The sequence below is a fragment of the Mesoplodon densirostris genome, chromosome 10 (assembly GCF_025265405.1).
Source record: "Mesoplodon densirostris isolate mMesDen1 chromosome 10, mMesDen1 primary haplotype, whole genome shotgun sequence".
In the NCBI taxonomy this organism is placed as follows: domain Eukaryota; kingdom Metazoa; phylum Chordata; class Mammalia; order Artiodactyla; family Ziphiidae; genus Mesoplodon; species Mesoplodon densirostris.
This window is the reverse complement of record NC_082670.1, coordinates 39004928-39020373: the sequence shown is the minus strand read 5'-3', so window position 1 is coordinate 39020373 and position 15446 is coordinate 39004928. Positions and strand designations below refer to the sequence as shown.

The 15446-nt window shown below is 52.5% G+C and overlaps 1 protein-coding gene and 1 long non-coding RNA gene across 3 annotated transcripts; one reads left to right on the top strand and one right to left on the bottom strand.

Moving 5' to 3' along the window:
• Positions 1-66: 66 nt before the first annotated feature.
• Positions 67-14078, bottom strand: TULP1 (TUB like protein 1). Of its 2 annotated transcripts, XM_060109388.1 has the most exons (14): positions 14032-14078; positions 13863-13914; positions 13412-13490; positions 12941-13099; positions 11893-12042; positions 11073-11174; positions 10877-10996; positions 9981-10096; positions 6647-6817; positions 6359-6471; positions 4998-5109; positions 4820-4918; positions 2423-2594; positions 67-275 (listed from the first exon to the last, which is right to left on the bottom strand). In XM_060109388.1, exons 1-14 carry the CDS (start codon positions 14076-14078, stop codon positions 142-144), a joined length of 1626 nt encoding a protein of 541 aa, XP_059965371.1. In that variant the 3' UTR covers positions 67-141. The 2 variants fall into 2 exon arrangements, with proteins under 2 accessions (XP_059965371.1, XP_059965373.1); XM_060109390.1 differs by lacking the exon at positions 12941-13099.
• On the top strand, positions 5368-14855 carry LOC132496818 (uncharacterized). Its single transcript, XR_009533533.1, has 3 exons — positions 5368-5475; positions 8300-8425; positions 14594-14855. It is a non-coding gene; the product is annotated as an uncharacterized LOC132496818 (long non-coding RNA).
• The last annotated feature ends 591 nt before the right edge of the window (positions 14856-15446 follow it).

Sequence of the window (15446 nt, the reverse complement as noted above, 5' to 3'; positions counted from 1 at the left end):
GTGGATGGAGATCACCCGGAGACTGCGGGGTCAGCCCCCGACAAGGGAGGAGTCTTCAGTGGGGACTCTGGTGAAGGGACCGTTCAAGCCTCCAAAGTGAATCCTTTCCCCAACCCTGGGGGGCGCTGAGGACTACTAGGGTCACTCGCAGGCCAGCTTCCCGTCGAAACTGGAGAGGGCAATGGCGAAGGCCTGCAGGGCGCACAGCGGGTACCGGTAGTCTAGGGTGAAGGCGTCCTCGGCCACGCGGCCGAACTGCAGCACGATGTAGTCGGCTATGGAGAGAGACGGGGTGGGGGGGCCGGCCCGAGACCTCTTGGGTTCTCCCTCCTGGCAGACAGTGACCTCAACATTGAGGGAAGTCCCCCACTCTTCTATTGGGGCCCCAGTCCTTAGCCACGTCTCAGTTATCCACCCCACCGTCCATCCACCCTCTTAACTCGCCCAGCAAGCCCCACTTGCTTGCAGCTTTACCAGCCACTGTAAGCCCCTGAGGGCGGCGACCCTGCCTTACCTTCTGCTGCCCAGGGCTATGCATATGACCAGCCCGCACTTAGAGAAACCGGTCAAACTTCCTTAAGCCTAGAATCCTTCCTTTCCAACGCCTCTGTGGTCTTTGCCCCATTCCTTCTTCTTCCCACCCCCAGACCCCATGTCCTGTCTTAGACCGCCAGCCTCATGGTTCCCTTCCTTATCCAGTGGCCCCCTCAGCCCCCATCCCATATCTGGCCCAGGTTTCCAGCCTCAATCCCAACACCTCCCCCAGCATCCATAGGGACAGGATGTTGCTAAAAATACCCCCAACCTCGGCCGACCAGGCTCCACCAGAAATGTGATCTGGAGAGCGGTTTTTCAAGGCCTCAGGACAGGTGACACAGGGGGCACATCCCTAGGATGGAGTGGGGGTAGGGAACTCACTCAATGTTAACCAATCCTGGGAACCTGGAAAGTCCCTGGGAGATAACTTTCCATATCCAAACCCCTTCACCCTAGTGGGGACCTCTCCCCAAGGCTTGTAACAGGGGACATTTTTACTTAATTGTGTTCAAGGTACATTTTGTTTCCCTAACTCTTCGAGGGCAGGCCTTTGACCTCACTGGAGAGAGAACGATAGAAATCCTTGATTTATATTTCCTACTCCTAAAAGGCAACCATCCTCATGGGGTTGGGCACTGGAGCCAGACTACCTGGGTTCTAATCCCACCTCTGCCTCTCACAAGCTATATGTATAAGTTACTTAACTTCTCTGTGCCTCGGTTTTCTCCTCTGCCAAACAGGGACAATAATAATACCTTCCTCACGGGGCTGTTGAAAAGATTTAATTTTTTTTTCGGCGGCGCAGCTTGCAGAGATCTTAGTTCCCCGACCAGGGATTGAACCCGTGCCCTTGGCAGTGAAAGCACAGAATCCTAACCACTGGACCGCCAGGGAATTCCTGAAAAGATTTAATGATTCGGTATCTGTGAAGTCCTGAGAACAGTGCCTGGTCCATAGAAAGCACTGTGTAAGTGTTTATGAAATAAATTTTGAGGGCCAGGGTAACCGCCTGGAGTTGCTGAGAGACTTTGGATAATGCGCTGCCCTCTCTGAGCCTCAGCATCCTTCTTGGCCACATGGGGGTTGGTCTATCAGTCTTTTTTATTTTAAAATTTTTATTTATTTATTTATATTTTTTTTGCGGCACGCGGGCCTCTCACTGCTGTGGCCTCTCCCGTTGCGAAGCACAGGCTTCGGACACGCAGGCTCAGCGGCCATGGCTCACGGGCCCAGCCGCTCCGCGGCATGTGGGTTCTTCCCGGACCAGGGCACGAACCTGTGTCCCCTGCATCGGCAGGCGGACTCTCAACCACTGCACCACCAGGGAAGCCCTAAAATTTTTATTTATTATTATTATTATTTGGACGCGTCACGTGGCTTGCAGTATCAGCTTGCGGGGTCTTAATTCCCTGACCAGGGATTGAACTCAGGGCCACGGCAGTGGAAGTGCTGAGTCCCAACCACTGGACCGCCAGGGAACTCCCTATCAGTGTTTTTTAAGCTCCAGCAGCGTAACTGTCCCTTCAACACAGTCTTACCCAGAATACCCCAGTATCTACCCCAGGCTCTAGTCAGTGCTAGAAAGACGGCCTGGAACAGTGAGCCCCAGGACAACTGCTTGGAATATATAAGGCTCCTGGGAGCACAATGTCAATGCCCCCGCAGGAGAGAGTGACCTTCCTGAATGTTCTGGCTCCAGAGATAAAAGACAGCTCCACTCCAGTATATGTGTGTGTGTGCGTGTGTGTGTGTGTGTGTGTGTGTGTTATATAGAGAGAGAGGGAAAGGGAGAGAGAGAGATGGGAGGGTGGGGGAAAGACTTGAGTAAGGGTTGAGGTCATGGAGGTGGTGGGGAACAGCCTGGCTTGGGTCCTCAGATACTCACGGTCATCGGCGTGGACAATCTGGAAGTTCTTGACCGAGGCCTGGGTGACTCGGCCTTGGAAGTTGAGGGTGTAGGAGCCACTGTCATCATTCCAGACGGGGGGCTTGTTGTGTAGCTCGATGAGGCTCTCCAGTGTCTTGTTCTGCCAGCGCACCAGCAGCCCGTCGCTGGCCTGGGGTGCCACGGGTGGGGCAGTATTAGGGAGAGGACAGTTAGGGGTGGCTGAGATATCTCAGGACTGGTGATGAAGGGGTGGCTGGGGACGTGTGCATGCCCTTGTCTGTGTGCAGCCTGGGTGTCAACGTCCATGCAGGGTATCCTTGAGCGCATGCGTGGTCTCTGTGGCGTCCTTACGGGCAGGTTGTGTATCTGTGAGCATGGGCTTTGCTGTGGGATGCCAAAGTGGAGAGTTGGAAAGTGGAAAGTAGCATCTGGCACACAGGAGGTGCTCGACGCCATCGGTGCCCAAGGGGGTCTTAGGAACGGCCATATATACTGGCACCTATTACAAGGATGAACCAGCTATTCTAGGACTTACAAGGAGCTCACAGTTGAGCTTGGAGAGATGTATAGGTAAAGAGTAGTTAAAATAAAATGTCCTGGAAGAGTTTCTGGAAGGAAGGAGCAGTGTCTGTATGATGGTGCTTTTGAGATATTTCTTTCCTTAGTTTCTTTGTCACCTGTTCATGTTGATGACTTAGAATGAGTCCACTCAAGATCGTGTCCTCCAAGAAGCCTTCCTGACCCCATGTCTGATTTAGATGTCAGCTCTGAGCTTCCATAACACCTTGCTCTTACCATTTCTCCCACTGCACTGTTATGGACAGAATTAGATACCCTAACAGCATGCACAGTATTTGACTAATGGCTCTGTGTCTCAGTTTCCCTCACAACAGGGTTTTGTGAAGATTAAATGATTAATAGTGCATGAAGTGTTATTTAGATCAGTTCCTGGCACAGAGTAAATTCTCAATAAATATCAGATATTGTTTTGATGGTAACTCTTGTGTTGATTTTGGATCTTCAGTGCCTGGCTTTAATAAATGATTGTGGAATGAATGAACTGTAAGATGATGAAGAGATACACAAAGCAGCACTGGGTAGTTCTTACCAAGCCCAAACACACATGGGAGGCACTGCCTCTGGAGGATTTATGTGTTTATTCCAGGACGGAAGGAGCAACTGTGGAACCCACAAGCTCTTAAAAGACCGGAGCCTCCCAGGGCTCGTGCCCCATGGGTTGGCCAGGCCTCTGATTACAGTGTCTTTCCAGCAGGGAGGGATGTGTGATCAGCTGATGGGAGTATTCTTTTTCATTGCAAATGAGTAAAGTGACATCACTGTGAGTGTCCATGCCAGTCATCGGTCTCTGAAATCCTGGGCTCACCCAACTTGCAGTGCTAAGGAGCAGAGCGTGGGCCTGACACACTGAAGGAGGCCACCTCTCTCCAAGCCATTTCTCCATCTTACCCTACCCTTCACACACACACACACAAAACAAACAACCCTTGCTTTTTAAAATATGTCAATCATATCACTCCTTTCCTCAAAACCCTGCTATAGCTTCCTGTTTCTCTGAGTAAAAACCAGTTATACAGACTCATCTGCCCCTCACTGTCACCTCTCTGACCTGCTCCTCCAACCCACCAGGCACTCCTGCCTCAGGGCCTTTGCACTGTCTCTTCCCCTGCCTGAGTGTTCTTTCCCCAGCTATTTGCAGGCTTGCTCCTCACCTCCTTCAAATTTCATCTTCTCAGTGAGGCTCACTCTGACCACTGTATTTAAATTGAAACCTACACACACACACACACACACACACACACACACACACACACACACACACACACACACACACACCTCATCTCCTTTCCCTTGTTCGACTTTTTCTTCTTTCCCCACAGTACTTATCGCCTTCTAACATACTACACAATTTACTTATTTATCACAATTATTGTCTACTGTCTGCCTCCCTCCACTAGAATGCCCGCTTCATGAGTGCAGATCTTTGTTTTGTCCACTGATGTCTCCAGTTGCCTAGACTAATACTTGGCACTCAATGTATGTGTGTTGAATGAATATATGAATGAGTGATTTGATGTAAACTGAAAAAAAACAAAGCAAAACAAAACAATCCCTATTGTGCTTGTTTTGGTGAATTCAGTGAAAAACCCCCGAATTGAATTCATTCATTCATTCACAAGTTGCCAGAATGAATTTGTGACAGGGTGATGGGGTGACAGGGTGATTTGTGACAGGGTGATGGGTGTGCTCAGGGGTTTGGGTACTGGGCAGGCCGAGCCCCCGCCCCCGCCCCCCAGCTTCCTAAGAGTGGGTTACAAGCAGGTCAGTACGGAGCAGGACCCTCTGGGAAGGGCTTCAGGGAGGTGCGGGGCTCACATTGCGGGGCCGAATGGGGACCCTCTCCTTGTCCGAATTCATGCCGGGAATGATGACCGTCATGCGCCGGGGACCTCGGAAGCCCAGCACGTTGGTTTCCTGGGAGGGAGATGCGCGTTAGGCCGGCCCCGGCGAGAGGAGGGGCCTGCCTGCCGCGGGGGACAGGTGGGACTCTCACATAGATCACAGCCGCCAGCTCCTGCCGAAGGCTCCCCACATCCGTGCTGCCTCCGCGGTGCGGGTTCTGCCCATTGTCAAAGACGGTAAAGCGGTTCCCCAGGAGGTTGGACCTGCAAGCAGGGTGGAGCTGGGGGCGGGGCTGAGGAGGGTCCACACCCCTCCTCCCAGACCCTTCGTCACAGCCAAGCTTTGAGAGCTTCCTACCTCAAGCACGGGTGTGTATTAGGACCGGAGTAATTCAGGTCCCCTGCCCCTGGCTTCCGCCATGAAGTATCTCTTTTTTTTTTTTTTTGCGGTACGCGGGCCTCTCACTGTTGTGGTCTCTCCCGTTGCGGAGCACAGGCTTCGGACACGCAGGCTCAGCGGCCATGGCTCACGGGCCCAGCCGCTCCGCGGCATGTGGGATCTTCCCGGACCGGGGCACGAACCCGTATCCCCTGCATCGGCAGGCGGACTCTCAACCACTGCGCCACCAGGTAAGCCCTACCATGAAGTCTTTTTAACAGCTGGATCTAGAAGGAGACTGGGCAGCTTTCAAATCTCAGCTCCATCTCTTACTAGCTGTATGACCCCAGGCAAGTTACTTAAACTCTTAGTCTCAACTTCCCCATCTGTAAAATGGGCATGATAACAGTATTTACCCCATTTGGTTGATAAGAGGATTGAATGGATTCATATTTGGAAGGTACTTAGAAATACACCTAACACATAGGTAGGCCTTACATAAGTGTTTGTTAAATAAATAAATTAAAGAAATAAGGCCTGACTCGGGGGTTCACTTTCCCTTCACCTCTCAGATTTGTGGTGAGGATTACATGAGCTATATGGAGAGACATAGCACAGCGTAGGTGCTGAATATTTATTTGTTCGTTCAGTTGGTAAATATTTATTGAATAGTTACTATGTGCCACGTGCTAGGAATTCAACCCTGAACAAGACAGGCATAATCCCTGTCCCATGGACCTTATGTCCTACTCCAAGTGAGGTCTCTGGACCAGCAGTGTGGGCATCACCTGGGTGCTTCTTAGAAATGCAGAACCTCACTCCTTGCCCAGACCCACTGAACCTTTTTTTTTTTTTTGGGGTAGGGGGGGCGCAGGGAGCTCACCCTGCAGCTTGCAGGATCTCAGTTCCACAGACCAGGGATTGAACCTGGGCCACGGCAGTGAAAGCCCAGAATCCTAACTACTAAGCCACCAGGGAACTCCCCCCACTGAATCATTTTAACAAGACCCCCAAGTGATCTATGCCTGTCAAAGTGTGAGAAGCCCCGGGCCAGGGGGCAATTCCAGAGTGTCCGATGTGGTGGGCACTCTGCCAGGCACAGAGGTGACTGGCCACTGAGATTCCCAGCCCCACCTCAGCTTCCCGATGAAATTCTCCCCTCCTCGGGACAGATTGGTGGGGTCACTGGAGATGAGGTAATTGGCTGTCTTGCTCCGTTTCCGTTTCCTGCCAGCCAGGAGGAACACCTGGGGAGAGGGGTCACAGAGATGCGCTGGAGGAAGGAGGTGCACCCGGGGAAAGAGAAGGCCCATTTGCCCCGCAGCCCTCCCCCCACCGCACTTTGGCTCTAGACTCTCCCTCAGTCTGGGTCCTGGCCCCTCCACTCTCCGTCCCACTGGCTGCCACCTCTCTCCGACCCACCTTCTTCTCTGTGTCCAGGTGCAGGAAGTAGGAGGGATACAGGCCCCGGTCCATGCCCTTCTTGTCCCGGGTCAGCCGGCAGCGGACCGTCTGGCCCTGGGGGGCAGGCCGAAGCACGAACTCCTGGGGTTCGTCCACTTCCACGGGTGGGGATGGGGCCCTCTCCTCCTTCTGGGTGGGGGCAGAAGGTGCATCAGCCCCAGAGCACTAGCTTCCCGGCCCTCAGCAGGTCCCCAGTGCCGGGATGCAGGCAGGGCAGGCAGGACAACTCACCGTTTTCTGTTTGGGGAGAGAACAGAGGCTGTTAGAGTGCAGCCGGCCCCTTCCCCAGCAGCTCACCAGGCCGTGTTAGGAGGCTCTGGGGAGCTTTGTGCTTTTTTACTATTTTGTTTAGCTTGTGGTTAAGAGCCCAGGCTCTGGAGCCAGACAGCCTGGGTTCAAATCCTGGTTCCACCACTAACTGTCTGTCATGGTTGTTAAGTTTTAACCACACTGTGACTCAGTTTTTTCATCGGAGAAGTATGTAGGGTTGGGGTGGATACCTGGGACAGACCTTAGTTTATATATTTAACAGACACTCATAGAAAGTCTACCAATGTGCCAGGAATTATTCTAAGCACTTTCCAAATATTAACTCATTCCTCTTATCAGTAGCTACTGAGGTAGTTGTTCCATTATACAGGTGAAGAAGCTGAGGCTCAGAGAGCTTAAATAACTGGTCCAAGTTCACATAGTAAGAGGTGAAGCTGGGCTTTGAATGCTGTTAAACCCAGAGCCTTTAGAAAGACCTTCCATCATATGGATGCTCTCAGGGGGTGAACTGAGGTGAGGCTGAAGGTGTGGATTGCTGTGTTCTAAGCACATGGTGTTATAGAAGTGTCAGCTACCACTATAATTATAGCAGGCGGTAAATACTCAATGAATGTAGCAGCCAACCTCCAACATGGCCCCCGATGCTCCCTGCCTCCTGGTATTTACGCCCATGTGTAGACCCTTCCCACACTGTGTCAGCATTGGTCTTTGTGACCAGTAGGATATGGCAGAAGTGATGGGCGGTCACTTCTAAGGCTAGGTCATAAAAGATATTACAGCTTCTGCCTTGCTGTATCTCTTGGGCCACTCTTGGGCTCTGGGGCAAGCTGGCTGCCATGTCTTAAGGACAGTCAAGCAGCCTCTGGAGAGACCTCCAGCCAACAATCATGACAGTGAACCATTTTAGAAATGGATCCTCCATTTCCAGTCAAGCTTTCAGAACGACCACAGCCCCAGCTGACATCTCTACTGCAACTTCACAGGAGACCCTGAGTCAAAACTACCCCTGCTGAGCCACTCCTAGATTTCTGACTCACAGAAATTAAGAAAATAAATTGTCGTTTTAAGTTTTGGGGTGGTTGTTATATAGCAATACGTAGTCAATACAATGAATGAATAAATAAGCTCATTTTGCTCTTTGAAAAACTTTTAATAACTATGTGGTTGCATTAGGCCCTAGAGTGGCCTAGTGACCACCCTACCATTGCCCCTTCTGTTCTTACAAACCTAGTGCCCTTTGCTGTCATGTTCTGTCCCTCACAAGAGGGGGAACCAAGACTCTAACCCCAAGTTTCCCAGCTGGGGAGACAAGGGACTGCCACCTGTGTGTGTGCATTTCAGGTGTAAATGCTGTCTGGGAGCCACTAAGAAGGCCTGATGTGCTGAGGTTGCCCATTTTTGCTGAGGGCAGGTTTGCACTGTGTGTGAAGTGAGGCTGGTGTTAGGGAGCGGGCCCTTAGCCTCCAGGTAAGTGGCATCTCTTCTCTGCTCTAGGCTGCTCTAAAAGAAACTTGGGAAATCCAAGACTATGTTTGGAATGTGGTGTGGGGAAAGCCAGACTCATTCAAACATTTTTACAGAGGTGAATTTCAAGGGCCTACTATATTAAAGGCTGTACTGCAGTTATATTCTTTCTGGAAGACAATAAACTGGCCTTTCAGTTATATATCAGTTTCTGGTGATCTTGGCTAATGTGAATCAGTCCCCCAAGACCTGACCACTCCTGTACAAAGGAATAAACCCACAAACTAAGATACCCCCAGGCCCTGCCCTCAGGATGATCTCTCCACTCATGGAAACCTGTTTCTCGAAGACTTTCATCACTTCTCTCTCCAGTTCGACCTCTCTCTCCCGCTTACTCCTGCCTGTGCATGTTGGTACCTGAGTCCTGTTTGTGAGTGGGGGCTGTATTGGAAATATTTAACAACGTGTTCTGCCCATGGAGACTGTACTGTCAAAGTGGACACTGGTAGGACTGGAAGAGGTCCTGGAGGCCTCTGATGGCCAGTGTTAACCCTTTGGTTGCTGGATAGTTTGGATGCTGGAAGGTTGGGAGGGCCTGGGTGGGAGAGCACAAAGCACTCTGAGCAGTATCTCAGAGCAGCAGAGTGGAACTATTTTAATAACTCAAGTACGGGGTGGATGGGTGGGGAGGTGGTAAAAATTGGGAGATTGGGATTGACATATATACACTAATATGTATAAAATAGATAACTAATGAAAACCTGCTGTATAGCACAGGGAACTCTACATAATGCTCTGTGGTGACCTAAATGGGAAGGAAATCCAAAAAAGAAGGGATATATTATGCATATAGCTGATTCACTTTGCTATATAGCAGAAACTAACACAACATTGTAAAGCAACTATACCCCAATTTAAAAAAGTAATAGGGCTTCCCTGGTGGCTCAGTGGTTGAGAGTCCGCCTGCCGATGCAGGGGACACGGATTTGTGCCCTGGTCCGGGAAGATCCCACATGCCGCAGAGCGGCTAGGCCTGTGAGCCATGGCTGCTGAGCCTGCATGTCCGGAGCCTGTGCTCCGCAACAGGAGAGGCCACAACAGTGAGAGGCCCGCATACCGCAAAAAAAAAATAATAATAATAAAAAGTAATAGCTCAACTACAGCTGGCTGTCAGTCAGTCAGTGTGCCCAGGGATGTGCATGCATGTGTCTGTCTGCCTGTGCTCCACCTCCCTGGTACAGAAAATGTGTGACTCTCATGTGGGGGCCATAGAGCATCTCCAGCTGTGTCTGATAGTTAGGCTGCAGCGGGGAGGGCTCAGAGCGGGTGACATAAGGCCCCCGGGTGGCCAGTCCCAGCCTGGTGACCCCACAACTGCCTCTTCTCTTCTCACAAACCTGGTTCCCTTTGTCCTCATATCCCGTCACCAGAGAGGCAGCTAAGATTCTAACCCCAAGTGACTCCATGGTCCCAGCCCACAAGGTCCCACACTCAGGTCCCCCAAGCCCAGACCCCTGCCACTGCTCCCTGGAGGGACCTCACCCTCTCCCGTCTGGGCTCCAACCTTTTTGCCTTTTCCTTTCGCTTTGCCCTTCTGATTGCTGTTCTTGGTCACCGCAGCTGCCACCTCTTCCTCCTCCTCCTCCTTCTCCTCTTCTGAGCCTTTGGGAGTGCCTGAGCATTGTAGGGGAGCAAGTCTGTTAACCCCTTACCCTGGCAGAACCCATCCTGTTTTGCAAGGTACGTCCAACACCCACGCCTCACTTGGACCCCTCCCACAACCACAAGAGACCAACCCCCTTTCACTATTATCAGAAAGTAATAGGGCTTCCCTGGTGGCGCAGTGGTTAAGAATCCGCCTGCCAATGTAGGGGACACGGGTTCGAGCCCTGGTCTGGGAAGATCCCACATGCCGCGGAACAGCCAAGCCCGTGCACCACAACTACTGAGCCTGCGCTCTAGAGCCCGTGAGCCACAACTACTGAAGCCTGCGCGCCTAGAGCCCGTGCTCCGCAACAAGAGAAGCCACAGCAATGAGAAGCCTGCGCACCGCAACGAAGAGCAGCCCCCGCTCGCCGCAACTAGAGAAAGCCTGCGCGCAGCAACGAAGACCCAATGCAGCCAAAAATAATACATAAATAAAATAACTAAATTAAAAAAAGAAAAGAAAAGGAAGTAATAGCCTCAAAAAAGCTAAGACACTGCCTGAGGCCACACAGCTATTAAAGTGGGGGTCAAGATGCCCCCAGTCTTCTGACTTTATTATCTTTTTTTATTGGAGTATAGTTGCTTTACACTGCTGTGTCAGTTTCTGCTATACAGCAAAGCGAATAATCCATACATATACCAAGTCTTTGACTTTAGAACCCCTACTCCTCACCTTATGCTGCATCCCTCCTTCCACACCCATGACTGCCTCTGGATGTCCTGACACCAGAGGCCACTGCCACCCACCTTTCTTCTTCAGAGCTTTTTCCCCAGGGTCATCGCCCCCAACCAGAAACATGGCTGCCGGTGTCTTCTTCCTCACTCTGGTCGGGCTCACTGAGCTGTCCTTGTCGGCCTCCCCGGACCCTGTGTGTGTGGATGTGAAGAGGTCACACCCCCCGCCTCACCCAGAGTCCCTTGTTCCTCCGCAGACCAGGCTCACCTTTCTTCTTCATCTTTCTTATCTTGGTCCCTTCCCCTGCTGATGCCTCCTTCTTCTTAATCCGCAGAGGTTTCAGTGTGGGGACAGGGCTTCCAAGGTCCTCTGGAAATGGAGGGTGGGAGTTAGACAAAGAAGAGCCACCTTCCAACCCACTCATTGTTCCTTCAGTCCCCAGGGAGGCCCACAGCACCTTCTGCTTGTCTTGTTTTTAACCCTGAGTCCAAAAAGGACTGGATGAACACCAGGAGTTTAATAAGTAGTTAATGAATGAATGAATGGATGAATGCCAGGCCTCCTAGCTGAGCCTCTGAATCCCAGCTCCCACCCCATCTCCTCCAGTAAACCTCCTGTGGTCAGTGCTACAGACAGTCCTCCCCGCCCCTCCGAGAGGCCCAAGGTCTTAGCTACATGTCCACACGTAGACCAGACCCCAGTACCCATGGGGCAAGGTGCCCCAGCCAGGGAGCTATCACAGCATTTATTCACTGATTGATTTTTTACTATAATCGCTTTGATACTTTTGTAAAAATCATAAAAATAATACATCTAGAGTTAAAAAAGATCACAAAGAAAACTAAAATCCTCTGCCCTCCCTGGCTTACAGAGCACCCTGGGTGGGGGGCTGGGGGGATGGTGGAGGGAGCACATATTGATTTAAGGACCATCGGAGGGAAGAAGCCACCAAAGGGAAAAACTCTTGGGTCCAGGCACCCGGGAGCTTTTTGATGTCTCAACTCCTGCGTATCCATGAGACACCAGGCCCCTCAGGGGTAGGGCTAGTTTTGTGTGTCTTTGCCCCCTCTGGACCCTCAACACCCACCCTTCGGACCCTGAGCCTTGGCCTTCCTCTCCTTGATGTCTGCAGAAGCCTTCTCTTTGGGGGGCTTCTTGGGAGGCAGACGGATTTTCTCTTTCTTTTCCTTCTCCTCCTTGTCCTCTTCCTCCTCCTCCTCCTCCTCCTCCTCCTCCCCTGCAGGTAAAAACTGCTCATAACGGGGGCTGGGGTGGGCCCCATTATGTGGGGAGCCCAGTCCTTCCAGATTGCTGGGAGGTGGTGAAGGAGCTGGGGGTAGGAGGCTCCCCTTCTGGAACAGAAACAGGAGGAAGAAAGGAGTTTCGGCACCTTCCTCAAAGGGGGTGACCCCAGGGTCTTCCAAGGTCTACAAGTCAGGAGAGAGAGCTGGAGTTGGGGGGATGCTGGGGGCTTGGCAATCCTGTTCTGGGAAAACGCCCTTCTCTGCAGGTCCTTCCTCTCTCTCTCTGGGACCCTCAGCTCTTCACACACTCTCCTGGGGTCTTTCAGTTTTCCCTTCTCTGCCCCTTCTAAAAGACACCTGCACTGCTTCTCCCACTCTGCTTCTCCCTGTCCTGGTCTGTTGCTGTTTCAAACTTCTAGCCAGACCCGTCTGAGCTACCTCCGGCCCTTAGCTGCAGGGTTTTTTTTGTTTTTTAATTTTTAAAAATATTTATTTATTAAAAAAATTTGGGGGCTGTGCCGGGTCTTAGTTGCAGCACGCAGGATCTTCCTTGTGGCATGCGGGGGTCTTTAGTTGCGGCATGCATGTGGGATCTATTTCCTCGACCAGGGATGGAACCTGGGCCCCCTGCATTGGGAGGGTGGAGTCTTACCCACCGGACCACCAGGGAAGCTGCAGTTTAAGGCAAAACTCTTAACCTCAACGTGCCTCGGTTTCCCCCTCCCGACGATGGGACAAGGACACAAGAATAAAGGTTTTCCTGGCTCAAAGACGAAGCCAGGGATGTGGACGCGGTTTTTCCGAGTTGTCTGCCTCTCTCCATCTGCTGTTCCTGTCCAGCCCCTTCCCTCCTCCTCTCCAGACGCCCCCTTCCTTCTGGCGCTCTCTCACCGTCCTCCGCGTCTGGGGCGCGGGCTACCAGGAAGGTCTCCCGGGGGTCGCGCTTCTTGGCCTCGGGGTCCCTGAGGAACTTGGCGTAGACAGTCTGCAGCTCCCGGGCCTCGGCGGGCTCCCGCGAGGGCTCCTCCCGCGGGCTCCTCCTCCGTCCCGCTGAGCCGAGATGCGCGGGTCAGGCGGGACCTCCAACGGCGCCCACTCCCCCTCAGGCTCCTCACCCTGGGGTCTCCCTTGGGCTCTGTTTCCACCTTGGACACCCCTCTCCCAGCTTTCATCATCCCTACACTCCTCCTACCCCCCAGCTCAACCCCAAGCCCGCTCCGCCGCTTCCCCGTCCAGTTACCCCCCCTCCCACGCCCCTGCTCCCAGGGAGGGTTCCCAGACTCGAGGACACCCTCGCCTGCGGTCCTTCCCTCCCGCGACCCTCACCCTGGGGGGCGCCCCGGGGCCCAGCCTTCCGCACGCCTCCAGGTCTCCGGGGCTTGGATCCCGTGGGGCAGGGGGACTCTGGGGCTTCTGTTTTCTTCTTCCTCAGCTTCTGTCGCTGCAGAGTGGGGGTCAAGAGGAGGGAGGGGAAGGAAAGGGGGGCTCTGAGGGCTGTCTATCACTCTCTAATCCCTTGAGCCGCCAGAAATAACCGCAGATTATCGGGAGGGGAACTGCGCCCCTTCCTGGGGTGAGGAAGGATGACCCCCTCCCGTGTACCACGGCCACCTCCAATGCCCCAAAGCCCAAGTTCCTCCCTTGGACACCCCATACTCCCAAACAGCCCCTTCGTGCAAAAACAAAACAAAACAAAAACTTCCAGGGAAGCAACAAGCCCCAGAGGCTGCTGAGGGGGACCCTCCCCACTCTCAGACCCCCTACGCTGTGTGGGGGGCTCTTTCTGTCTCTTCTCCAAGCAGGGGTGACATACCTGCTTGGTGCGCTGCTGGACCTCCGGGCTCTGGCCTTCCTCCTCATGTCCGCTGAGGGTAGTAAAGGAATCGGTCTGTCTCCCTCCCCTTTTCCTGCCCCTCCCCAAACCCTCCATCTGGCCCCCCCCCACCAGGGTTCAGGTAGGATGAGGTGAGGGCTTTCCAGACCTGTCTGAGGTCCACACCTCTCGGAGGGTGTCGTCCTGCAGTGGCATGGTGCCTGCGCCTATCCACAGTCCCTGCTCTGGCCACCCTGCAGCCCTAGAAGCTTCCCCGCTGGCCCCAGCTAATCCGGGCTCAGCTTCACCCCCACCTCCTGCTGGCTCAAGAGGGTGGCAGCACCGTGGGAGGTGCTCTTGCCCCGAACCCACCCCCCTGCCTGGCCCACTGAGGGAAGAGGCTGAAAACTCAGATCCTCAGCGGCCTGAAGGATGGCATCACTGTACCAGGTCCTCCCGCGCCCTGAGCTTTGGCTTAGAGATGCTGATTTGTATTGATAATTTGTTGGTGGTAAATGGGGCATGGGAAGAAAATATGACATCAGATCCTGTATTTATCTTTCTTTTTCATTAAAAAAATAAAAACTAGGATTTACTAATATTTAATGTATATGGATTGATAGATGCATGTGTATATACTTTATAAAGAAACATGCCTATATTCTGGGTGTCCACCTAAATATCTTTTTACTGATAAGGAACTTTTTTTTTTTTTCTGGCTCACCTTGCAGCTCGTGGGATCTCAGTTCCCCAACCAGGGATCAAGCCCGGGCCCTCAGCAGTGAGACCGTGGAGGCTTAACCACTGGACCACCAGGGAATTCCCAGGACCATGCTTTTTTAAGAGTTTAGAGACAAGGGATGTAGTGTTGATGTGATTAATATCATGGGAGAGGTTTGGCTAAGTGCAGAGGAAGCCCAGAAGAGGAGCCCTATTGGGGGTCCTAGAGGCTTTCTGAAACCTGATCTAAAACTTGAAACTCAAAAAGGTGAGGGGAGGGCTTCCCTGGTGGCGCAGTGGTTGAGAGTCCGCCTGCCGATGCAGGGGACACGGGTTCGTGCCCCGGTCTGGGAGGATCCCACATGCCGCGGAGCGGCTGGGCCCGTGAGCCATGGCTGCTGAGACTGCGCGTCCGGAGCCTGTGCTCCGCAACAGGAGAGGCCACAACAGTGAGAGGCCCGCGTACCGCAAAAAAAAAAAAAAAAAAAAAAGTGAGAGGAGTTCTGCAGCCAAAAAAAAAAAAAAAGAAGAAAAGGAAAAAAAATAAAGTGGGATGGGCTATACCTGGAAAGGGAATAGCAAGATAGAGACCTAGAGGTTGGAAACAGGCAGATGTATTCAAGGGTCTAGAACTAGGAGGGAGGCAGCTGTGTCAGGCATGGGTCAGTCCTGAGCCCAGGCTCTAAGCTCTGCCGCTTAAGAGGTGAATGTCCTTGGGTGACAGATTTAACCTCTCTGGGCCTCCATTTCCTCATTTATAAAGTGGGTTTGATAAAGCACTGACCTAGTAGGGATGTTGTGCAGATTAAGTGAGATGACAGATGGAAAGCTGCATACAGTGAGTGCTCAAAAATTGGTAATTAT